The 26,948-nt window shown below is 41.6% G+C and overlaps 1 protein-coding gene across 2 annotated transcripts in view; it reads left to right on the top strand.

The window, feature by feature from the left end:
* Positions 1-26,948, top strand: part of slc38a4 (solute carrier family 38 member 4) — a 56,262-nt gene that overhangs the window by 5,162 nt on the left and 24,152 nt on the right. The window contains exons 2-3 of one of the 2 annotated variants that reach the window (XM_028570946.1): positions 18,728-18,821; positions 25,942-26,186. In XM_028570946.1, the coding sequence (XP_028426747.1) occupies positions 26,062-26,186 (125 nt within the window). In that variant the 5' untranslated portion in view covers positions 18,728-18,821; positions 25,942-26,061. The remainder of the gene's footprint in view (positions 1-18,727; positions 18,822-25,941; positions 26,187-26,948) is intronic. The other variant, XM_028570945.1, reaches the window with a different exon arrangement.

Here is a 26,948-nt window from a genome sequence, read left to right as displayed (position 1 = left end):
TTGTCTACCGGCGCTTTTTGGGGGACAAGAACACAATACAAAATAGAAGAAAAAAGAAAAAAAAAAGAGTCTACTCGCAAAACGTATTGTGCAAAATAAATCCTTTCCGAAATTGAAATTGCGATCAAAACCTGATGTACTGCACAGCCCTTAATGTGAAATGTTGTTGATCCTTGCAGTGAAAGTCTGTTATTTTCTCATCCTCCACGTGGAGGTCAGGGGTCAGCCGCGGGGAGTTCAATGTCTCGCTGAAGATCCTGTAAACACGGAGGGATGTTTGCAGACACAGCTGCTCGAGCACTTAGTTCACTACACAAAACCTTTTTTACAACTTGTGAGTTCTGTTAACTACAGGGTGTATGTGCTTCTATCATAGTGTGCGTCCAGTAAAGGTAAAAACCAGTTGCAAAAACAGGTAACATTTAACTTGCACATTTTATAGGTATACTTTTTCTTCACGTTAAACAAAAAAAAAAAAAAAGCACAAAAAGGCATCCCAAACTGAAAACACAGCTTGTTTTAGCTTTTAACATGTCATTTAAAAAAAAAACTTAAAACTTAGAGGTAATAAAAAGAGAAAAAACAGACAGGATCCTCAGCAACATATAGGCCTAAACAACAAATAAGCAACTCAAATAACATTGTTCATGTTCAAAAGGGGTAGGAAGAAGTTGAAAACTTTTCTGGTCCTATACCCCCCTCTTCATTTTTTTTTTTTTTTTTTTTATACATTATTCATAATAGGAATTCAATTTGCATCTAGTGTCCATGTTCAACTCGGCCGCCTGGAATCAAATCAAACCTTTTTGGACGATAACAAGAACAAAAACAACAGGAACATCTGCCAAGAATGTGAACCAGAACCCAACACGCGTCAGTATTGATTAGTTAGAACTGCGATCAATAAAATCTTAGCGATCGGTGACGTCATCACAGTGTCTAGTTGTCACTCGGTAAAATGTTTCAAAAACTAACAGGTCTCTGGATAACAGAGCAGGACAGGTGCAGGGTCGCTGATGCAACGGGACATGAGCAAGAGTCCCAACACTGTCTCGTCTAAACGGACACAGAGGATAATGAGTTCACTCAGTGCATTCTTATGACCCATTTTGCATAATTAAATTGACCTAATTTATGTATTTATACTTGCATAATGTTAAAAAAAAATGCTATTCAGCTTCTGCTGCACTTTATTTGACCGGCTACAGATTGTAGAAAGGGTCCTGGCAGTAGGGCTGCTCGATTATGGGAAAGAAGGGGGGGTGGGGGGAATCATAATCGAGATTATTTTGCTCAATATTGAAATCACGATTATTTAACACGATTCCTCATTGACTTTTGGAAAGATGTTGCATTTAATGAACCTAAAAAAACAAAGAAAAAGTTAAACAAATCCACACTGAAAAACCTTGAACTGTGAAATTTCTGCTTCATACTTTTAATACTTTTTGAATTCCCCTTTAAAATAAAAAATATAATTTGTATATATATATATATAAATGTTTATCTATCACAAGTCAAATAAATTACAAAATATTCATTTTTCATTCATTCAGAACACAAGACTAAATAAGAGTCAACTCGCAAAACATAATCATTTTGTACAATCATTATCATTTTTCTCGATTACGTTGTTTTATGTGATCGCTAGGAGCCCAAATTGCGATCAGAAGTTGATTAATTGCACAGCCCTATTTGGCAGTTGCGAGTTTAAAGTTTTCCTACCCACAAAATATCTTTTTTTAAAAGGCAGACTCAAAATACAATAATGTTCGGTGTAATACCCCCCCAGCTGCACTTCACTAACAAACTTGGAAATGTACAATGTTCTCTACAGAACAGTTTGTTTGTCCTGGTCTGTGTTGGCCAGTGTTCAACATGCTGCAAACAAGAAAATGATTCTCTAAATGCCGTGTTCTGTCTGTCCCAAATGCTCGGTGGCCAATGACGTCTTGGTACAGGTGACTCAGATATTTAGACAAAAGCAGTGGCTGAGTGCTCTCAAATTACACTGATGTGATGTTTTTGTGGTGTACATGTTGTGAAAAAGAGCAGAGGCTGAACTTTATTTTAGTCAAAGAGAAACTGAAGTCATTTAAATCTGTGTTTTTTTTTTTAAATAAACAAAATCCTCTTAGGGCCATTTTCCTGTGTCCTCTCGGGCTGCACAATTATCATCAACGGGCACAATAAAGATATCGGGAAAGGCTGCAACACATCGAGAAAGACACTATTCTTTTGTGTTAGTTAATGGAAAATGTCAGTAGAAAACTGCACTTTAAAATGTAACCGTCGTTCTTTTTTTAGGGCTGTCTTTTATATTCAATGTTCAATTTGTTTAATTAAAGAATGATTTCCTTTCATTTGTTTTAAAATCAACAAGCAATTTGTCATATTTTAGCAGAATACTGAAAGCAGCAGACATGCAGAACTGAGTGCACTTTAATATCTGTTTATTTATCGCAAGCAATATCACTATTAGGGCTGGGGACGATATGCTTTTGTCCCGCTTTGATTCTTTTACGATACATGGGCGCCGATTTGCCGATTTGTATTGCAATTTTCATTTATTGCGATTCTAAAAATATTGCGATTTGATAGTATCGAGTGTTGCGATTTTCTTTTCCTTCTTTAACAAAAAAAAAGTTGAATAATACACTTCTAGAGACATTTCAAAAAATGTATTGTTTTCTAAGAAATCTGACATTTATTTGTACTGAAGTACATAACATAGATTTTCTGCATTTTCTGCTTTCGCTCTGTTTTGCTGTAAATGGATATGATGTAGCGTCAGCGGTACTGTATAAACAGAATATATTTAGGCAAATTCTTGGTAAAAAATAAATAAAAATTGTTGCAAAAAAAAAATCAATACCCTTATCTGTGGCAATACTGTATCGATACACGGATGTCAAGTATCGACCTTTTATTATATAAATTGCACTTGAGAATTTACTTTTTTGGACTAGAATAATATAATCAATTATTTTAGTAATCAATCAAATCAATTTTTTTCAGTCCACTGGATGGACTCGTTGAAAGTGAGATGAACAAAGAGAAATATATCCTTTTAGGTAAAACAGATGTTGACAAAGTTTTCCTTTGGGGACATAATGTCGAAAAAAGGGAATAAACATCAATATATCGCAGGATACCATTGCAATATGTTAGGTTTGTGTCGCAAAAATATCGCATCGTGACATAAGTATCGTGATAATATCGTATCGTGGGGCCTCTGGTGATTCCCCACCCCTGTCATGCAGCCCTAGTGTCCTCCTTCTACTAAAGTCAAGGTTGAAACCTTGAGCTTGAAAAGAATGTCATATTGTTACAAAGCAAGATTCTGCCGTCATCAGGAGCAGGCAGATCAATACTAACTGATAAGATCAGAGCGAGGGTCCGCAAACGACAGCTTCACAAACAAGGTTAGGACATACCAGGTTTGTGTTCAAAAGGCCAACATGTTGTGTACTGATGTCAGAGTTTCTGTCAATGTGGGGTTTTTTTTTTGCCTTTGGCTCGAACTGCAGTGTGATATAATATACTAGATCCTTCACAGCAATGTCCGTTTGCCTTTTGAATTATCCTGGAATTTCAGTGTCCTCAAGGGCGGCAACTGATGATTATTTTCATGGACGATTGTGTGGATTATTCGTCTCGATTAATCGATTAGTTGTTTGGCTTATAAAAAGTCAGGAAATGGGGGGAAAATGTGGATCAGCATTTCCCGAAGCCCAAGATGAAGTCCAGCCTTGTTTTGTCAACAACTCAAAGATATTCAGTTTACTGTCCCAGAGGAGAGAAGAAACAATATTCACATTTAAGAAAAAAATAACTCCAACCGGTTAATCAATTATCAAAGTAGTTGTGCTCTATACTACTGTTCTTTGTTTGGGGTTTTTAGTGTGCTTTCCAAGAATTTTTCTGAAGCTTTTCAGCATACAGAACCTATTACTTGCGGTTGTCCTCATTGGATCAGTCAGTAATAAGGAACAAAGATTAGCTTTGTTAGCTTTTGTACTGAACTTTTGCCATTTTTTAAGCTCAATTTATTGAATTTCAATGAAACAGCCTGCACGGCTGCCTCCGTGGATTTATGGCCCTTTGTTATAAATATTCCAAGTGTGACAGTCAGTAGGCCTACAGCAAATGGTTTGAACAGTTCAATGTCCATTTTGGTTCCAGGCCAGATAAAATACCCAAGGTCCTCAGAATAAAATGACAAATCACCACTCTGAAATCAATCTGGAAATACTGGGCTTGTGCAAGCTTACTAAAGATGTTGTCAGACAACCGAAATGTGGTGAGAGAAGAGTGAAACGTTCAGCCCCGCTCACTGATTTCTCTAGGGAGTTCTGCAGACTTATTATTTCGGCTCACGTATCGTACATCCATAAATTGGAGCCGTCCAAGCTCAGCCAGAAGGCATGTGCTAGGGCTCCTTTTTATGTGTTTCGTAAATAAACACTACATCAGCTCGGCTTTTGGGACATTGGCTCGTATGATCTGACTTGTGGGTTTTTAGCCATGCTAGCAGCATGTGGCTCAAAGGAATGACAACTTTGGTCCAGGCTGTAATATCTCAACAACTGTTGGATAGATTGAAAATTTTAATTTGGTACAGTAATGTTCATGGTCCCCAGAGGATGAATCCTATTGATTTTGCTTACTGTAGTTTTGTACTAAAGAGCAAATGTTAGCATGTTAACATGCTAAGGGTTTACACTACAAAGTTTTGGTTTAAAAACAAATATCTTTTGCTACGCCATGGGTCTGCACTACTGTGGGGTTTCTGAGCCCCTAAAAACAGGAACACAAACGGAGACTTTGGAAAACGACGCCCGCGTCAGTTAGTCTTTTCGGTTTGGTATAGGCTTACATACCTTTTAGTAGCAGTTCTCCACCTCGTCGTTGGTCCAAGCAAATAAATCCCTGGTCTTACTTTTGGCCATTGTTGTTTTTTCTCCAAAGAAATTTTCTGTATTTTCAACTTCCATCCAATATCCATGATTTTGAACCGCAGAGTAACGTTTGGCAATCTGCTAACTGTTTTCACTGGCACGTGCATGCGATATGCCAGGTCACATGGCAATTCGTGATATGGTTCCGTTATTGAATCTATTGAGTTGTGGACAGGACACGTAAATAATGTTTTTTTCGTGTGGCGATTACGAATTTTAAAGCAATGTATTTCAATGGGAAGCATATTTCGTGATCACAGAACGATGACGGTAGCGAGTAGTATTGATAAGGCGAAAGTCCGCGCAGGGAGGTTGGTTGGTTGGGGTGGTGGATGGGTCAAAAAACACAGGACTTTCACCCCGGAGAACGGGAATCGCGTCCCACATGTTGCAGTACCTTTCCTCGTTATTCTCTTCCTAACCACAACCGTCCCTCTGTTGTTCGGCGTGTCCCGAGTGTGACGGTTCCTTTCTCCGTTCATCTTTTTTCTAACCACAACCGTCCCGTTATTGTGGCGTTTCATTTCCCCGTTGTTGCGTCCTCCAGAGCAGGTTCGAAAATCGTGACCTGTACACGTTCAAAATTCATTCATGTACACGAAATAAACGTCAAAATCGTGACCTGTACACAAATTAATAAATCTAAATAACGTGACTATTTTACCACCTGGCATGAGACCGGGTTGGATATGCGTTGTCAGATCTTTTAATATGAACGGGAATTAGTTCTGCCACTGGAACTAAAACTCTTGTTAGTTGTTTTTTGTCTCAAAACGCACCTTAAAATAAAGCCTAATAGTGTGGATGTAGCCCAACTGGCGAACAAGGTAAATATACTCTAAGAATGATGATGTTAGCATTTATGTTGTTCTGGGAGACCATGAGACAGACGTGTCTTGTACAGTGCTCAGTAATTCATTACAAACATACATAAGCCTACATGATAAATAGAAAAACATGATGTACTACTGTAGGTGTTGGTTTGAAACACACCTACTGTACCTGTGAGGTGATAAATGACAGCCCTGACTTAAACACTTGTGCGTGTGCATACTTTGGAGGCAAGTCTGTTCTGAATATGAGCCAACACTAAACATCAGCGTTGTCAGGCCTTGGTTTTTTATGACCATGGGGATCTCCTTAAAATATCAAGGGGCTATAAATGTATCAGATTTTAGGAATTCTTTGATGGGAGGATTTCTAGGTTAAATGTAGTGTAAAAGAAAATACAGTGATTTAAAATGGAAATCTACAACATATGTTTTTATTTCAACTTAAGCTACGGCAACCTGGTTCATGGGCTTCAACAAAGATGGGAGACCAGATGATGTATGCGCTTAAAATAGGCATTTATTTACCAAAAAAACAATACTAAAGAATAGAAGAAATGTGGAAGTCAGTAATCAGTCGTGTATGCATGCATGTATGGGTGTGTGAAAATGTCGTAAAAGCAAAACCAAAAAGACACGGTGAGGGAATACCGGCAGACCGCAGCTATTCAAAATTCAAAACTACATAGCCTAACATTCAATACAAGCATTTTTCACTGCAGCTACACAAAAACATTAACCTTCAAACTGCCTTGCCTTTTTTAGAATTACAGCTAACCAAAGCTCACTGAACTGGAAGTGCACAAGCTCAACCAAACGTAGCAGCTAGATGGTCCTTGCCCAAACAAAACGGCTCACTAGCCAACCACGCACAATACAACGGGGACCAAAGCTACAACAAAACTAACCCAACCAAGGCATGAGCTTTAGCAACCTTCCACCAGAACTGCTACTTAAAGCTTGTCAAGTACTTTAACTTTGTAAAGTTTTTCACTTTACAACAAAATTGGGCACCCAATCACCCTAAGGTGTTCCCGACTCATTTGATACCAAACCATGTTGAAGAAACTCACTTCTTTAACTCTGAAAAAGTGCTCCACTAGCCATGATTTACGGAAACAAGGGCATTAACTTATCCGCCCAAATATGCACAATCCAAAACTGATGCGAAACCACCGTAACACGCTAACAAACTTCCTGCAAGAGCTCAACACTCCAATACACAGCCATAGCATCACTGCAGCCCCTTCCCTCTAACTATCTAACCAGAAACGAGCTAAACTCCATGCCATTTTCTTGGCTACCAGCCAAAGTTTATGTAAGTGTGCACTAATTGCGACAGGTGTGTTGCACACATCGAGGTTGAAAGTTTTTTTGAGTATGGTTTTTGGTGTGTGGAAACGCAGTGAGGTGGAAAGTAGAACTGTGGAAACCGTAGAACGTTATATGGTGTTTGAGTTATTTTGTTTGTAGGGCTGCCAACTCTTAGTCGATTAGTCGACTAATCGGTCGTTTTGGTCTTAGTCGACTAAGATTTCTTTAGTCGATTAGTCATTTTTTATGCTTATTCATGCTTAATTACTTATTTCCAAGAAACTTCTGAGCACATTTATGGTAAACACAAGATTTAAAGTGGTGCTTTTGCAGGATTAATTGTGGAGAAACTCAGTTTTACAGATGGTTAATTGACTACATTTATATTGTGCTTTTCTAGTCTTAACCACCTCTCAAAGCGCACAGCTCTGTCAATTAAATCAACTAATCGATTAGTCGACAAAATCGTATAAGTGTTAGTCGACTAACAATTTCTTTGGTCGAGGACAGCCCTATTTGTTTGATTAGTTTTGTTATCATGTAAAACTAAACAGATTGACATATCCAACTTAAAGTTGCAGATATTTTTTTTTCTTCTAATTATTTGAAATATAATTAAAATAGGAGTTAGTTTTGAAGCACACCATCTGCACCGGACCCACGGGTACACTACGGACCAAAAAACAAACGTGCGTCAACAGTATTTAACGAACTCCAAAGATAATTGACTCTTAAGCCTACAGGGACAGCAGCAATTTACTAGCCGTACACAGGAACACACAAACTGCACCACAAAATCACCTGCAAACAGTGCGGCAACACAAAGCGCTCCGTGGTACAAATCAGAGACTTGTGCAACCCAAACAGCCTACTTACCACACTCGACAGATGTCTCCCAAACAAACCAGATGCTAAAGCAAAAGCTGAGACCAAAGTGGAGCACACGTCATCTAAAACCTAAATACAGCAAAGATTAGATATCTTGGAAACAAATGTTAATAATAGACCATGGCATGGTCTAATAAGTCCACATGCTTCGGAAATGACTCCACAAAAAGAAAGAGGGAGTTGTCTTAACGTGCCTCATATAATAAATTCAGCGTCAGTGGAAGCACTGACGCTGGATCATCTGGAGGATGGTGTGTGTGTGTGTGTGTGTGTGTGTGTGTGTGTGTGTGTGTTTTTTTTAGCTCCACCATCGGTCGGCCAAGGACTCAAGTGATACATATTATAACTTGAGCACAGTAGCCTCCTGAGTTACAGCACTTCACATAACCAGCAGCTGTAAATCTCTCCCACTGTGCATGAGATGCTTCAGCAGTAGCTATTATTGGTTGGGTATGGTTGAACCAGCCTCAACAGGCTCCCACACTGGGAGCGTTTCAACCTTTTTGCAGTTTATTGTGATCACGTTTCTGGTGCCATTCATGTTACAGAGATGACAACGAGACAGTAGTGGTTTAGGCTGAGGTGCTAGTGGGCTTTAGCAATTAAAGGAATGGTCCGGCATTTTGGGAACCGTGCTTTTTCCGCTTTCTTGTCGAGAATTAGAGGAGACGATCGATACCACTCATGTCTGTATGCTAAATAGGAATCTACCCATTACTTTAGCTTAGCATACAGACTGGAAGCACAGGGAGACAGCCAGTCTTAATGTCCAAAGGGGGCGGGGGGTTGGCGTTTGTTTCCTTTAGTATACACAGGTTGCCTGGCAACTTCACGGTGACTCCTGGAACTCACTGCTCAGAAAATAGGAATGTTTTCACATTATTAAACTAACAAGATATAACATGTTATTCAGTGAGCTGCAGAGGTTGCTGGTATGTAGGTTTTGTTATCTTTGGACATAGATAGGAAGCTATTTCCAGTCATTATACTAAGCTAAGCTAATCAGTTGCTGGCTGTAGCTTTATATTTAGCGTACAGATGTGAATGGTATCAATCTTCTCATTGAACTCTCTGCAAGGAAGTGCACAAAGGTCTTTCCCAGAATTTCAAACTATGCCTTTAACTCATGTCACCTCAGAGAGGTGTGCATGTAATTATGGTTCAGCATATGTCCTCAACATCACAGAGAAAGTGGGTGATTTGTAGCAGCACGTTGTAGTAATTCTGACTGAGTTTGGTTTGCTAGTGATACTTATGCAGCTTGGAAGTCACCACAACTTATTTGTAAGAATTTATTTTGACACATGAGCGGTTAGATAGGCAGGTTGGTTATGTCAAGAATGAAAAACCCAAACATCCAACAATAACTGAATTTTCTACTTCCACTTCATTGCATTGCTTTGTGGAGGATTGCAATTGCAATTTCCAGCTCCCATGACTTGTGTGAATTAGTTTAACTGAGTCAAGTTTGTTCTTAAATGACCTACCTAACTTTAATACAGTTAAAAGATGTAATGAAATTGTTCTTGTCTTAATCGCAAAATGTCCTGAGGAGGAAAAAAACAAGCGTTGGTCACATTTCTATAAATAATAAGTGTAATGTGATGTATGTTACATTATATAGCCGTCGCCTACTTGCAAACAAGTACACAGTGCTGATAGATTTTGCACGCAGGGGCCAGAAATATCTGTTGCCTTGGACCTGTGAAATTCTTAGATGCCGTCTTACTTTTAAAGACTCAAAGAGATTTAGAATATTATTATAACATATATACATATATAACACGTTTTTATCTTTCACCATGTCTTACCCTTTTTAGATAGTCCAAGGTTTGTTTTATTTGATATTTGAGCAGATATTGGATGTCATCTGGCCTAAGATTTCCCAGCAGACTGTGTGTGTGTGTGTGTGTGTGTGTGTGTGTGTGTGTGTCATCCATTCAAACAACCAAAGGGACCAAGTTATAGTCCATGGTGTCACGTTAGAGATGTTTTGTTTAAAAAGTGGAGGTTAACAACCCCTTGATCCATGGCGGACCTATGTTGTTCAGCTGATGTCAACACTGAGGTTATTCTCCTGCAACAGAAATTAACACATTAACACGTCCACGTCAGGAAATCTAGTTGAATGTTGATAAGCCAAAGAGGAGACCAATTTGTAGGGATGCAGCTATTGATCATTTTTATTGTTGATTAATCTGACGATTATTTTCCTAATTAATCAATTAGTTGTTTGGTCTATAAAATGTCAGAAAATTGTGAAAAATGTTGAAAAGGGTTTCCTAAAGCCCAATGTGACATCCGCACATGTCTTGTTTTTTCCACAACTCAAAGATATTCTGTTTACTTAATACATAAGGGAGTGAAGAAGCTATAAAATATTCACATTTAAGAAGCTGGAATCAGAGAATTTTTACTTGTTGATGACTCAATCTGATTAATTGATTATCAAAATAGTTGGTGATTAATTGAATAGTTGACAACTTATTGATTAATCGATCAATCTTTGCAGCTGTACCATATTTTTTTAACAGAATTTTCAACGTCAGGTTTTCAACAGGTCATACGTTCTCAAGTTAAAACTAACGCACACAGAGGTGATAAAAAAAGATCAGCAGCTGCACACTGAATTAGAGAGGAATAAGATCATAGTATTACCTCATCTCCTATTTGAGCAATCACTTCACCAGATCCTGTTTCAAAACTAGAAACTTCCTCGTCATATCAAAACTATATTTTGGAAAATTAGGCTAAGCTTCAAGTGAACTTCACAAAACAGTCAAAATGTGTTGGCAAGCTCAGCAGTAGGTGGGAACTGTCCATAACATGACTCAGTTTTACAAATATGCTTATTACAAGAACTTTGAGTGAACATTGATCAACATTTACTGGAAAGAGTCAAAAGAAAACTGAAAGAGTAGAAGACCATGTGTCCAAGTTGGGGCAGCCAGTTCAGATGTTGTCAGTCTATGTTCTGTTAAAGAGAGACCCTTTTCATACAACATACACATGTACATGGATGATACAGCTGCATTACGGTGGACACTTGACAATTCCATGGCCAAACATCCCATGGGCCCACCACCTGTGGGAGGAACCGCTGGGGTCAGGTGCGCTGCCACACGGGTGGCAGTGAAGGTCAGGGGCCTCGACGGACCAGACCCGGGCAGCAGACGCTGGCTCTGGGGACGTGGAATGTTACCTCTCTGTGGGGGAAGGAGCCGTAGCTTGTGCGGGAGGTGGAGGTGGAGCGCTACCGGTTAGATCTGGTGGGGCTTACCTCTACGCACAGTCTCGGTTCTGGAACCATACTCCTGGATAGGGGTTGGACTCTTTTCTTCTCCGGAGTTGCCCAGGGTGTGAGGCGCCGGGCGGGAGTGGGGATACTCACAAGCCCCCGGCTGAGCACCGCTATGTTGGAGTTTACCCCGGTGGACGAGAGGGTCGCCTCCCTACGCCTGCGGGTTGTGGGGGGGAAAACTCTGACTGTTGTTTGTGCATATGCGCCAAACAAGAGTTCGGAGTATTCGGCCTTCTTGGAGACCTTGAGTGGAGTCCTGTATGGGGCTCCAGTGGGGGACTCCATAGTTCTGCTGGGGGACTTCAACGCACACGTGGGCAATGATGGAGACACATGGAGGCGTGATTGGGAGGAACGGCCTCCTGATCTAAACCAGAGTGGTTGTTTGTTGTTGGACTTCTGTGCTAGTCATGGATTGTCTATAACGAACACCATGTTCGAACATAGGGATGCTCATAAGTGTACCTGGTACCAGAGCACCCTAGGCCGAAGGTCAGTGATCGATTTCATAATCGTTTCATCTGATCTGAGGCCGTGTGTTTTGGACACTCGGGTGAAGAGAGGGGCGGAGCTGTCAGCTGATCACCATCTGGTGGTGAGTTGGGTCAGGGGGTGGGGAAAGACTCTGGACAGACCTGGTAAGCCCAAACGGGTAGTGCGGGTAAATTGGGAACGTCTGGAGGAGGCCCCTGTCCGACAGACTTTCAACTCACACCTCCGGCGGAGCTTTTCGTGCATCCCTGTGGAAGCTGGGGGCATTGAACCCGAGTGGACAATGTTCAAAGTTTCCATTGCTGAAGCCGTGGCTAGGAGCTGTGGTCTTAGGGTCTTAGGTGCCTCAAGGGGCGGTAACCCACAAACACCGTGGTGGACACCGGTGGTCAGGGAAGCTGTCCGACTGAAGAAGGAGTCTTTTCGGGGTATGTTATCCCAGAGGACTCGGAGGCAGTTGCAAGGTACCGAGGGGCCCGAGGGGCTGCAGCCTCTGCCGGAAAAGAGGCAAATCAGCGGGTGTGGGAGAAGTTCGGAGAAGACATGGAGAAGGACTTTTCGGTCGGCACCAAGGTGCTTCTGGAAACCGTTCGCCACCTCAGGAGGGGGGGGAACCATCCAAGCTGTGTACAGTAAGGATGGGACACTGTTGACCTCAACTGAGGAGGTAATAGGGCGGTGGAAGGAGCACTTTGAGGAACTCCTAAATCCGACTAATACGCCCTCTATGGTAGAGGCAGAGCTGGAGGATGATGGGGGATTGTCGTCAATTTCCCTGGTGGAAGTTGCTGAGGTAGTTAAACAACTCCACAGTGGCAAAGCCCCAGGGATTGATGAGATCCGTCCAGAAATGCTTAAGGCTCTGGGTGTGGAGGGGTTGTCTTGGTTGACACGCCTCTTCAACATTGCGTGGAAGTCTGGGACGGTGCCTAAGGAGTGGCAGACCGGGGTGGTGGTTCCCCGTTTCAAAAAGGGGGACCAGAGGGTGTGTGCCAATTACAGGGGTATCACACTTCTCAGCCTCCCCGGTAAAGTCTACTCCAAGGTGCTGGAAAGGAGGGTTCGGTCGATAGTCGAACCTCGGGTTGAGGAGGAACAATGCGGATTCTGTCCTGGTCGTGGAACAACGGACTAGATCTTTACTCTCGCAAGGATCCTGGAGGGAGCCTGGGAGTATGCCCAACCAGTCTACATGTGTTTTGTGGATCTGGAGAAGGCGTATGACCGGGTCCCCTGGGAGATACTGTGGGAGGTGCTGCGGGAGTATGGGGTGAGGGGGTCCCTTCTCAGGGCCATCCAATCTCTGTACAACCAAAGCAAGAGCTGTGTCCGGGTTCTCGGCAGTAAGTCGGACTCGTTTCAGGTGAGGGTTGACCTCCGCCAGGGCTGCACTTTGTCACCAATCCTGTTTGTAGTATTTATGGACAGGATATCGAGGCGTAGTCGGGGTGGAGAGGGGTTGCAGTTTGGTGGGCTGGAGATCTCATCGCTGCTTTTTGCAGATGATGTGGTCCTGATGGCATCATCGGCCTGTGACCTTCAGCACTCACTGGATCGGTTCGCAGCCGAGTGTGAAGCGGTTGGGATGACGATCAGCCTCTAAATCTGAGGCCATGGTTCTCAGCAGGAAACCGATGGAGTGCCTTCTCCAGGTAGGGAATGAGTCCTTACCCCAAGTGAAGGAGTTTAAGTACCTTGGTGTCTTGTTCGCGAGTGAGGGGACAATGGAGCGGGAGATTGGTCGGAGAATTGGCGCAGCGGGTGCGGTATTACATTCAATTTATCGCACCATTGTGACGAAAAGAGAGCTGAGCCAGAAGGCAAAGCTCTCAATCTACCGGTCAGTTTTCGTTCCTACCCTCACCTATGGTCATGAAGGCTGGGTCATGACCGAAAGAACGAGATCCAGGGTGCAAGTGGCCGAAATGGGTTTCCTCAGGAGGGTGGCTGGCGTCTCCCTTAGAGATAGGGTGAGAAGCTCAGTCATCCGTGAGGAGCTCGGAGTAGAGCCGCTGCTCCTTCGCGTCAAAAGGAGCCAGCTGAGGTGGCTCCCTAGGGAGGTGTTTCAGGCACGTCCAGCTGGGAGGAGGCCTCGGGGAAGACCCAGGACTAGGTGGAGGGATTATATCTCCAACCTGGCCTGGGAACGCCTCGGGATCCCCCAGTCGGAGCTGATTAATGTGGCTCGGGAAAGGGAAGTTTGGGGTCCCCTGCTGGAGCTGCTCCCCCCGCGACCCGATACCGGATAAGCGGACGAAGATGGATGGACTTGATAATTCATCATGTCCCAAATCAAGCGAACTAAACCTGTGTATTTCAAAGAGTCAAAAACTAACCATAGCCTACAGAGTGCCATATTGACACTGTATCACAATTTCTGAGAAACAAACTAATAATAATAAAATACTTATAAACTATACTTAAAGGTCCAGTGTGTAACGTGTTTAGTTGTTCATTATCCGTTATATTGCCCGTTCACAAACTTGTCTTTTTACATGAATATTTTACCACCACCATTAATTCCAACTATTCCTTTTGGTTTGAAATTTTACATTTGCATTCACATGAACTGGGGTAGACGCTCCATATTCATGCGCCATCTTGAAATACGTGTGAGGGACATACAGGACATACTGCTCCGTCTTTTGCGTTTTTGCTGTCACATGATATGCTCACAGGTGCTGCTAATGCTACTAATGGGTATCGTAGCTTCCCGGCCCCCGGAAAGTTTGAAGAAGTTAACATTGAGGACCACAAGTATTCAAAATCCAATTTCTTCTTCCCCCAGAAAAAGAGAAAGGATATTGAAAAGAGCAAGAGACTGACTTTTTGAAGCGCAAAGGTTACCGTAGCTGTAATACGTACTTTGAACTGCGTGGTGCGAGAGAGTTGATTGCAATATATGATGTCAACGCTAGATGGGAGAAATTCCTACACATTGGACCTTTAAACTACAATTCTTGTCATAAACATGCAGCTAACAATTTTTTTCGACATGGACTCATTTGCAAGTTCTTTTCTCAAATAATCATTTGCTTTATAAAATGTTAGAAAATGGTTAAAACAGTTTCTCAGAGCCCATGCAAACATCTTTTACATTTCCGATCAACAGTCCAAAACCCAAAGATATTCAGTTTTACTATCACATGAGACGAGAAAAAAGCAAATCTCCAAGTTATTGTTGGTGTATTTTTGTGACCGTAACAGATAATAGATTATCTAATAGTTACCTATTTATTTTCTGTGGATTAACTAATCGATTAATCAACTAATTGTTTCCGCTTTGCAACATTTGCTATAGTGCGCATACTAACTGAACTAATGTTCGCATTGCTGATGAGTGTTTTTTTCAATTTTCTATTCTGAGAGAATATATTTAAAATTTGCTATTCTTTTTCACCTAATATAATATTAAATTATTCATTAATCGTTATTACTCTGAATTCGTTATTATCTAGAATACACTTATGCAAAATATACACACAAAATATAGTAAGTCCCTTGTGCCATCCAGTGTCCAGCTGTTCCTCGCTGGTAAAGGTCCCAACTTTCAAACTCTAGGTCCCCACTTCGTATCAAAGACTTGAAAATAATGTGAAAAGTCTCAAGCCCTGACCGAAGATCAATTCATCAGGGTTATTTTGTCAGACTTTGAGTCTAAGCTTCCTACACAACAACAGAAGACGTTATACAACCGTTTTCTGAACAGTGCATCTTGTGATGATTAAACTGATCTTCATGTATAAAATTGCTGGAGTGTCCCTTTAAGTTTTTGCACTACAGGTAAAAGAAATCTCTGTCATCGTGACAAAGCATTACACCTCTTTGTGTAATTTTATTTCTGCTTCAACAGGTTCTGGCATTATGCCACAGAGATATCAGTTACCCATGGTTCTTTGCCTCAACAGGACACTTTGAATCATTTTGTTTTCATGTGTATGTGATATCTTTGAGCTGAGGTTTATGACCCCCAACCCCCCAAGCTAATCCTTATCTCTGTTTGGTAAATCACGGGATTGGCTCAGGGACAGCTTTCTAGTCACAGGTGATTGGCTAAGCATTTGAAGTCCAAAAAAAAAAAAACGCTTGAAGGACTGCAATGCCATTTAAGGAATGTCCCTGCAGCTACAGAAAGGTTTGTGGGAATTTGACTTTCACTGCTATTCACTTAGTTGTTTTCTGTAGGGATTCCTGTATATACAACTTGTCAGCTGTCTTTTTTCCTAAATGACCAATACCCACATTGCTTGACTCTAAGAAAAGTTGGGTTTCTTATTTGGGGGATGGGGACTATAGTTAACTGCTCCTCAGATCTGTGCAGGGTAAATCCAGACAGCTAGCTAGACTATCCGTCCAATCTGAGTTTTCTGTTGCAAGACTAAAACTACTTTTGAACTTACACATGTTCCACCAAAACAGGTTCCTTTCCGAGGCTTCCCGTTGCTCCGTCTGGCCAAGACGATTGTGATTTGTATAAAGGTCCCGTGACATGGTGCTCTTTGGATGCTTTTATATAGACCTTAGTGGTCCCCTAATACTGTATCTGAAGTCTCTTTTATATAGACCTTAGTGGTCCCCTAATACTGTATCTGATGTCTCTTTTATATAGACCTTGGTGGTCCCCTAATAGTGTATCTGAAGTCTCTTTTATATAGACCTTAGTGGTCCCCTAATACTGTATCTGAAGTCTCTTTTATATAGACCTTAGTGGTCCCCTAATACTGTATCTGAAGTCTCTTTTATATAGACCTTAGTGGTCCCCTAATACTGTATCTGAAGTCTCTTTTATATAGACCTTAGTGGTCCCCTAATACTGTATCTGAAGTCTCTTTTATATAGACCTTAGTGGTCCCCTAATACTGTATCTGAAGTCTCTTTTATATAGACCTTAGTGGTCCCCTAATACTGTATCTGAAGTCTCTTTTATATAGACCTTAGTGGTCCCCTAATACTGTATCTGAATTCTCTTTCAGACTTGGTGCAGAATTACAGCCACTAGAGCCAGTCCCACAATGAGCTTTCCTTAGGATGTGCCATCTGTAGCTATTGAGGAGGAGAGGGGGGCTTGACCAACTGCTACATTGCTCGTTTGAAAGCCATGATGTCTCTCTCTCATGGGCGGGCCAAATTCTCTGACCTCAAGGAGAAGATTCCAGATCGGCCCATCTGAGCTTTCATTTACTCAAAGGCAGAGCAGGATACCCAGGGCTCAGTTTACACCTATCACCATTTCTAGCCACTGGGGGACCATAGGCAGGCTGGGGGAACGCATATTACAGTTTTTTCCGATTGATAAACAACTCAAACTACAGTCTGCACTACCAACAGTCACTTGAGCTAAACAGTTCACATCACCTGCAAAACTCTTTCACAGCAGCACAACTCTTAACACATGTCTCAAAACAGGCTCAGTGCAGCCAAACACTATGCACAAGCCTCAGTGAGATAACACACACTGTCACTAAGTACACACTGAGGGTAAAAACACAAGCATCAAACACCAATACACAAATTACAAACTTTTTCATCTTTACAGTTTGAACAATTTGAGTGACTTGACACTACTCAACAGTTTATTTAAGGAAAAAATATAGATTGTATAGCATACCAATTTTTACATAAGGTAAACTAGAAGGAATGAAAATCAGAAGTTTTCTTCAATAAAGTATTTATTCTCCAGTAATTTATGGAATTACTGGGGGAAAAAAACTAAAGGTACATACGTAACAGTACCAGAGACTAGTGTGACTAATCCTGCCTCTCTCCAGCATCATGTGGCAAGTTTTCTTCATCACATTGGATGTCTGCATCATCTCTAAATACAAATGAATGTGGTGTTTCTATTGCTTTCACCGCCATTACTTTCTGAAAAACAGTAAGAACGCAGTTTTACTATTGTAAAGATATAGTGTTTATCACTTTTTTTATAGCTGTGTACATAACCTCAGACATCTTACCTGGACATGTTGGTATCTTTGCTCTTTTACCTGTTTCTCTCAAACGGTACAGTGTATAATTGTTTCATTCTTATTTGGTGTTTGTATACAAAAAAAGGCTTTCTGAGCTTTCTCTATATAAATACCATATATGTTCAATAACTAGTCTAAAACAAGACACCTGCTTAGGCTTTCAGCTAAAGTTCCAATCAGCAGTGTTTGATAGGCACCAGACTGAAATCTATTCTGTTTTGAATGTGTGGTTTACAGTTTTGACAGCAGTGTGTTAGCATTTGAACAAAGTGCTGTAAATCTACAGTGTTGTGCACGTTGTGGTTAAAGTCATGGGATAAGTGTGTAGAGTTTTGAAAACTGTGTTCAAGCAATGAAAAACAAACTAGAGTTTAGTCCACATGAACTGCTGCTGTGCAGACTGGAGTTAGAGTTTTGCCCATGTGACTCCAGTTGTGCCCACTGTCGTTTAGCAATCGAAAAAAACTGTAATGTTAAAAAACCTCATAAAGTGAAATTGTCATGCCATGGGACCTTTAAAGAAATGCCAATAAACCAGAGCATGTTTATCTCCCATCCCAGAATGCTGTTTGGACTAGCCAGACGCTCCGCTGCAGCGCTGTGGACGAAGGTCTGGCAATGCGAGACTAACCATCAACCAACTTAAAACAATCCTACTTGTCATGATTGAAAGTTAGAACGCTGAAGCGTTGCTGTTGGCGACAGGAAGTCTCATTTGCAGCCTGTCACAGGCACACTCGAAAGATTCGGATTCTTTTAATCTAACCACATGGACTGGGCTTCCATGTTTTGAACCCACTTGAACGATTTTGTCTTTCGTCGATAGAAAGTTTTTACTCAACAGATTTAAAAAGTTTCGAAGTTGCTGTGTTGCAGTTTGTCCCTCACATGCTGCACTTGTGTGTGTGTGTGTGTGTGTGTGTGTGTGTGTGTGTGTGTGTGTGTGTGTGTGTGTGTGTGTTCCTCCTTTAGGACAGCATTACAAAGTGGACAGAGATAAAAACCTCATCCCTGACATGAACATGACCTTGGGCATGGCGATATCCCCAACGCTGTGTTCTGATTGGTCGGTCGGCGGCACAGCCTACTCCAAAACCACTGCCAGTTGCCTGCAGCACTGTTGGGCATCTGTGTGTGTGCAGCTGCATGTACAAACATGTGTGTCTGTCTTTGTCGGTACAGAAGAGACCACACAGTGACGGCAGTCAGTTGTTTCAAGCGTGTGTGTGTGTGTGTGTGTGTGTGTGTGTGTGTGTGTGTGTGTGTGCGCACACACACGTGCGTGCGCGCAGCATATTTACCAGCTTTGGCGCACTCTGGTGTCTTCAGTCTTACGGTGGCAAACGTTCTGGCCATGTAAAAATGTTGATTTCTAGATTACATTTTCTCTTCATTTATTTACCATTTACTCTCTCTCTCTCTCTCTCTCTCTCTCTACCTACCTATCTAGTTACATGTTTCCTTTCTTTCAATCAGGTTTTTTAGATTTAATTAGTGTTAATACTTTTTTCTTACTTTTATGTAATTTCTGTGAAGGCAGACGTGTGTGCATGTGTTTGTGTGTGTAGTGGAGGAGTTATGAGGGTGCTCAAAGAGGGAGGGGCCCCTGTCTTCCCTCATTGGTCAACAGAGGCCCTCCCTGCTCCCTTTTAAAAAGCCTGCTCTCTCACCTGAGACACAAAACAGCGACAGCCGCTCGCCCATTCACCTGTCCCTCATCTAGTTTAAGAATACATTTATTCCAAAATAAAGTAAAAGGAACAATCCGGGTACCAATTTAAGGATTTTCTTTTTTTTTTTTTTTTTTTTTTTTTTTTTCTGAAGTGAGTATGCCTGCTTTGCTTAAAAAATGTGGTTCATGACGTGCATGAAAAAAAGGTTACAAACCCTGGAATGATGGAAATTCTCCAAGTAGTTCTTTGGAGCGAAAGTCTTTTCTTGACTACTTTTCGAGTTGCAGTAGGGTGTGTTTACGGAAAACACACTGGCTTTAGCTTTTACAAGTGAAGTAGACCGGAGTTTCAGCAGTGTGCATTGCTGGAAGGAATTTTGCTTTCAGGTGGCTGATGCAAGAGTTTGTTTGGGTGGAGGGATATCAGATAGATAGATAGATAGATAGAGTTTTTCAGAGGGAATTCAGGATCTACTAGTTGCTAAAGCATGTTTCAAAGTGTTTTAATTTGAAACTATGCAAAAGTTTGGAGAAGTTAGTTTTTTCAGCTTTTTCGATTTCCAATGAATGTTTGATATTACAATCTGTACACATAGTGACTACGAGACATTCCGTAAGTCAAATGAAGCTATGAACATAACTGCTTATCGCTTGATCTGCAGTTCAATGCATGCAGTTTTTTGGTCCTAAACTTGTTGACTTAGAACAAAGTTCACGCATTTCTGCATGCTGTCCTTTGATGCTTTGGGTTACTCTGTGAACCTGCTAACAGGAAGTGTGGTTACTGATAAGTTTGGTTGATTTTGATTTGTGTTTTCCTGTTTTCTTTTTTCACAAGTCACCATGCAGGTTTGCTTCTGCTTTCAAAATTAGTGGCAGCATGTTGGACCAACTGAAATTTATTTGTAATGCTGGTCATCATATCTAAGACAGTTTCAGACATCTAAGACAAAAGACGCAATATATTTTTGAATCATGAAAAAGCTGTGAGCTTACTTGTGTGTGTTGGCCAGTGTGTGGCATGGCCCAGTATTAAACAGCTGTAAACACAAGTGTGAAGGCATCCCAGGACACCCTGAAGACACAATGGGATCCAAACGCTCAGGCCACTTTTCAGAAGTGGTCAGAGATGCATTCAGAGTCTGCATACAGTATTAGCATTTCAAATGTCTTCTGTTTTGGGAGGATTAAATTAAATGTAAGCGGGAAATCAACTTCCAGCAACACAGGTTGGTGACCAGACGTCCCAGTTTGCCCAGGTTTGTCCCAGTTTCAAGCCAGGGTGTCCAGAGTCCTGACAAATATCTGTGAAACACTCAAATGTCCCGGTTTTTGACATTCACTACGAAATTGTCCCGTTTTCACCCCAATTGGAATAATAATATTACACTTGTTTTCAGCGCTTTACATTATTACCCAACCCAAAAAACATGAACAATGCACACACACCATCAATCAATCAATCAACGTGTCACTGTCAAAGCTAAGGGTTAGCTGTCATGCCGAAGAGAAAGTCTTTAGTTGCTTAAGGCAGACACTATGGATGTCGACCTTGTTGTTGATGTTACCTGGATGCTTCAACACAAGGCAGCGAAGCCTATTCCAATAGTCATCCTGTACTTCAAACGAACTGACCGGGTTACGATCAAGATCCTCAACTTCACATCAATCCCAGGTGATACAGTTCTTTTTGGGAGTCCACGCAGTGGAACATAGAGAAACCAGCAGACGAGTGCTTGCCCATTTCCAGACAAGGGATGTAGGTGTACACTGTCAGTTCGCCATGTGTTTATTTAGCACGAATGCCCCTTTGGAGCAGATCTTTTCCACGATGAATAACTCCTGGGTGGACGAGAGGAACCGTATGGGACTGACAACTCTTCATTTAAAGGCTCTTCCTTGGTTTTTGTTCTTAACGAGGTCCCATAAGCTGACTTTGTCCACGGCATCTGACATTTTCGAGAAGCCCAAGAAATATATTACGAGTGCATCAAACATCTTGGGCAATGTGGTTTTCCTGGAACACGCAAAGGAATAGACCCAGTATGCATTGTTTTGATTTCTTTTTCTTTAAATTTACCGGCAGACTGGGCAGGGCAAGTACATTGTTGCCTCCCGCTGGTTAAAAACCACAATGCATTGTTGTCTCTGAAGTGGTCACTCAAGATGCATGCTTCCGCCAGTTAAAAACCACAACGCATTGATGTCTCTGAAGTGGTCACTCCAGATGCATGTGGATGCGCAGTCTAATGCCAGGTGTGAACTGGCGTACTTAGAGCTGTCCGCTTGTGATCGCATCGCTCAAGACATATGTTAATGCCAGGTCTGAACAGGGCCTATGGTAAACTGCAGTCAGTTTCACCTATGCAAAACTGATACTGCGTCAGAGCCGGGCCTCTGTGGCATGTTGCCAAACGTGTGCTTCCATAGTGTTATGGTTGTAACAACAGGAGCATTGAATCCGGGAACGCGTGAAGTTAACCAAGTCAGACATGTTAATCCTCTTGGCAACGAAACGTGAAAGCCGCTCTCTCGTCACACAGCAGAGAGCGACAGCGAGAGATTAGGTGTACTAGCCTGTGTGATGCGGCTGTTAGCGGTAATATAGCCGCTTAATCTCTGTTGGCTCAAAGATATTGGAGGTTTAAAGATCACAGGGGAAACAACAGCCTACCAATGACTGAAACTTTATTTAAAAGAGTTGTACCTTGTAGAACCAACTGCATGGGGTCAGGGTGGAGAGTCGTAACACCTGTTGGCAGGTTGAGTGTACACACTGTGATGTAAAGATCCCGCTGCTAAAGCACTTTTCAGTAGAAACCGTTACTAAAAGCTAAGTTCCCAATACAAGACTTCAAAGTCGCCGGCTCGCTGTACTATTCACATTACACAACTTGCTGTCTTGTTGTTATCTCTTCACACTACCTGACTGACTCACACACAACTAGATCTTTCACCAGGGGAATCCCATAATCTAGTCTTCAAAATACGTTTTTGTCACGAAAACACACGGGAAATGGCGTAATTCCAACACGCGAGACAGGATTTTTGGATGTCCGTCAGAAACAAGTAGTTGGTGGCTGATTTGCAGCAACAACAAAAAACAGAACTTTTAGACATAGCCATTTCAGGGGGTGTTTTGCTGTTGGCACACATGTTCACAAAATAGCCCGTTTCCACAGATCTTTACTATTTATAGCCTGTGTTCTCTATTAGCAACAACTTTGGTCCACAGTCAAGGGTGTAACTTTGGTTTGAGAAGTGGGGGGGGGGGGACACAAAACAGGGGGTCCTATAACAGAAATATTTTTTTGGATTTGAATCCCAATTTGAAGTCGATCTACGAGTCGTTTTTCAGAGTTATGAACCAGAAGTTGCAAAAAGAACGCCCCTGAGGTCATATATATATATACGACTCGTCAAGTCGTCTGAACTCAGAGGACCCCGAGTTCGTTTTCTCGTTTTTCGACACGGATGTGACGTCACACTCGAGCTACTAGTCGCAATTACAAGACAAAAAGAACGCACCATTCAGGGCTCCACACTAACTTTTTGCCTTGGTTGCACTGGTGCGCCTAACTTTTTTTATTTAGGTGCACCAGCACAAAATTTAGGTGCACCTAAATTTTTCCTCGCCATAACGCTGAATGGCGATACACAATTTATAGCTCTGTATTTTTTTACAAAGTGGGCTAAATGTTCAGTTTTAAGTCAAAGCCACTTTACACAAGCTCTTTTATTAAAACAGATTGTGATTAAAATAAAATGCAAAGACAGGGTTTCCTTTACCAGTTTGAAAATATACAGCTGCAACACATTTTTTTTTTCAGCTTTCCTATCAAAATAAAGGCCGAAATCTTTAGAAAAAAAAAAAAAAACGACCGAAACACCGAGGGAGTGCGATGGACTGAAGCATATGCTAGGCTACTCAGAGAGTGACGGCTGACTCATTAGCAGCGTTACACCCGTCTTGTGTAGGCTATGAAATGTCTGTATCGTCACTGCGCCGCATTTTTATGAACTATGATCCAGCAGGCTCCGTCTCAAACGCTATTAGGCTACTCAACGAACTGAAGTTAGTTGCATTTAATAACTTCTAATGTGTTTTTCACCATGGCGGCCGCAGTAACAGAGAGTTACCAGCGGAAACACTGGTACCAATACAGGTTTCCCTCTCATACTTAACAATATACAGCTGTGTTAATAACAATTAAAACTGTAGACAAATGTGGGGAGTTTGGACCAGCGGCGCTGTGTCTCTCCATGTTGCAGGTGAGCCGGCCGGTGTGTGAGTGAATCGGGGGCTGCGGCGGAGGAGAGATCCAAAAAATCTTAGTCGCACCCTTACAAATTTTGGTCGCATTTGCGACCAAATTGGTCGCACTCTCGAGCCCTGCTATTACTATTTACTACTAAAAGAGGAAGCTCACACAAACATATCCTGAACAAACAATGAATGCTGTTCAATTGTTTTGTTGCTGTCTGTCATCTGTTATTTCTGTCTTCCTATAATTGTAAAGTGCACTGAGACCATGTTGTATGGTGATTTATACACATAGTAAATGTGACTGATTAAACGGTTTTATTGGGCCAAACTAGATAGAAGCATAAACTTCAAGGCAAACATGGAAGTAAGTAATATCAGTAGTGAAATAAGTGTATGGGTGAGTGTAACATGAAGTGTGTGTAAAAGGAAAAGTCAAAATATAGTGGCTAAATGAAGAGCTTGTCCCCGAGTGTCCCCGGGGTGGTGCATGGTGATGAGACAAAAGAGACCAGTGCATAGTTGGCAGCCATCTTAAATACATGTGAGCCAGGCCGAACAGGTGTGCCACATCTCCTCCTGACGACCCTGGCCTAGTTGTCGTACGTCGCTACATTTCGGAGGGGAATATTTTACTTTTAACTCCACAACATTCATTTCACACTTACTTTGCAGATCAAGATTTTACACACACTTGGCCAGCTACAATATTACATTATGTTTACATGTTCTCTAACAATAATGTAATAGTATAGCTCAATATATACTATTCTTTTACTTAGAGCTGGGCAATATATCGACATTATATCGATATCGTGATATGAGACTAGATATCGTCTTAGATTTTGGATATCGTAATATGGCATAAGTGTTGTCTTTTTCTGGTTTTAAAGGCTGCATTACAGTAAAGTGATGTCATTTTCTGAACTTACCAGACTGTTCTAGCTGTTCTATTATTTGCCTTGACCCACTTAGTCATTATGTCCACATTACTGATGATTATTTATCAAAAATCTCATTGTGAAAATATTTTGTGAAAGCACCAATAGTCAACACTACAACATTGTTGCGGTTTCGATATCGAGGTATTTGGTCAAAAATATCGTGATGTTTGATTTTCTCCATATCGTCCAGCCCTACTTTTACTTTTGTTGCATCTTGTTTTGTCTTGACTGTGCGCTACTCTTCGAGGCACAAAATGGCAGGCGGAAACGTCAGCAATTAGCTGGTGAACACAGTGGAGCGTTTAGCCGCTACAGAGCCTGGTATTCGCACAAATACTTAAATTGTGCTCTGGCATTCCATTGGAATTGGCGTGACCCAATTGCTGCTGTAAATACTTTGAAACAAAAGATTATTAGAGAACTACACCTCCGTTGTTGTGGCTGTGTAGGTGTTGCTATGTTTTGTGTTTCGCCCGGGCTCCACCCAATCAAAGAGCTCACTGTGTGAGTGACAAACAGCCCTGTAAATAATTTGGCTGTTAGCAGCCATTTATAATCACGCAGGCTTTGTTCACTGTCTTTTGCACTCCTTAAACAACTTAATGATGAATGCTACTGATGGAAAATGTGTGTTCCCCCTGTGCAGCACTGTTGGCTTTTTTTCTTTAATGGTAGTGGGTGAGGCTGAGTAAACCATAAACTGTTATTGGTGGCCATCAGGCGATCTCTTGAACTCATTGCATCTTTGACCTGGTTTCAGGGTTTGTTGACTCAACTCCGCCCAGGAATTTCTATGTACCTCGAACATTGTAATATCTTCCTAAAGATAGATTAGACCCAAGTGAGACATCAATTAGTATTTGTATTATATATTGTATTTTTGCTAATAGCCATTACAAACAAAATATAGTTGTTAGCGCCATGAAATCAAGCTGGTGTGAAATGGAAATAGCCATAAAGCTAACAGGACGGCAGCCCTGCTAGTGTTGGCGGCGCTGTGTGAGGCACCAAGGTTGCATCATGTCCCAGCTTTCCTCTTCGAGGTAACATAACAAACAATCCCTCAGTTCCAGGAAATGAGATGGACTGATTTGCAGGGTAGAGAGCCCCATTTTCCCCAAAGTGTTCTTCATCCAATGCCAAAAGGCCCCGTTATGGCCGGAAAAGCCAGACAACACCTGTGTCTGCTGGCTTGTAACAGCTGAAAATGGGCATTCCTGTGGTGATCTTGAATGTCAATGATTTTTTTTAAGACTTTGGCAGGTATAGCCTCTTAGTAATTTCCTCTGTTTGTGTTTTTCTATAGGTCTTTTGTAACAACTTCTAGCAGAGGTTGAGGAAGAAGGTACATCAACGCCTTGTGAATACCAAACGCTAAAATACTGAAAACCAAACTTCTCCGCCTCTCGCCCTGCCGTGCACCACTATGCCGGGAGCAGTGGATCGTATGGAGCTAAGTAAAGTCTCCACAGAGGCTGATGATGACAGCAACGACAGCCTGGATGACCGCTTCACAGAGCCCATCGACTCCGAGAAGGCCACCATTGACAGGTCAGCAACCATGATGTCAAGATTTCCTGCCCCCTTATTAGCACCACCATTCAATCAGACATTCAGATTGAGGCAGTTATTTATTTTTGATTTTTTTTTTTTTAAACCTTTATTTATCCAGGTAAACTGTTTGAGAACAACTTCTCATTTACAAACATGACCTGGCCAATTTATTACAATTTATTGCTGTTATTACAGCCGTGGGACTTTAGGGGGCTGCTCAGAATGCTCTAACATTGTTGATTGACAAGGACGCGGCGACTGGTGTGTGGTGGCAAGTAAATTAAAGTGTTTATTTTATTTATTTAATTTTTTCAACCTGGACCTTATTTTAAGTGTCTGACAACATTATGAAAAGGATAGACCTTTTTGTTCAAGAGTAAAATCTTTTTTGTTTAACCAGAAACAGCCCCGAGAGCACTATCGCTGGCCTCTCCACACTCCATTCAAATAAACAATCATTTTAGCATGTATAGAGCCAACATATAAATGGGTGAATTACGGGTTTATTGCAACCAAACTAGAGTGGTGATTGTTGGAACAGCGGAAAGACGAACCACAGCAGCTTTAGATTTTATTTTGTTTCTGTCGACTTTGAACCCAGCACTCAACTTAACTTAGGTCAACCGATCTGTTTGCTCTCACAACACAAAGGATACAGTTGATGGCGGGATGCAAAGCTTTTTACATTTTGTGTCATGAAATGTAACCTAAAAGTTGACATAATATAAAGTGAACTGTCCACAGTGTATGCATGTGTTC

Source organism: Perca flavescens, chromosome 23 (assembly GCF_004354835.1).
Source record: "Perca flavescens isolate YP-PL-M2 chromosome 23, PFLA_1.0, whole genome shotgun sequence".
Classification (NCBI taxonomy): domain Eukaryota; kingdom Metazoa; phylum Chordata; class Actinopteri; order Perciformes; family Percidae; genus Perca; species Perca flavescens.
The sequence above is the reverse complement of the archived record's forward strand: the minus strand, read 5'-3'. Positions and strand labels throughout refer to the sequence as shown.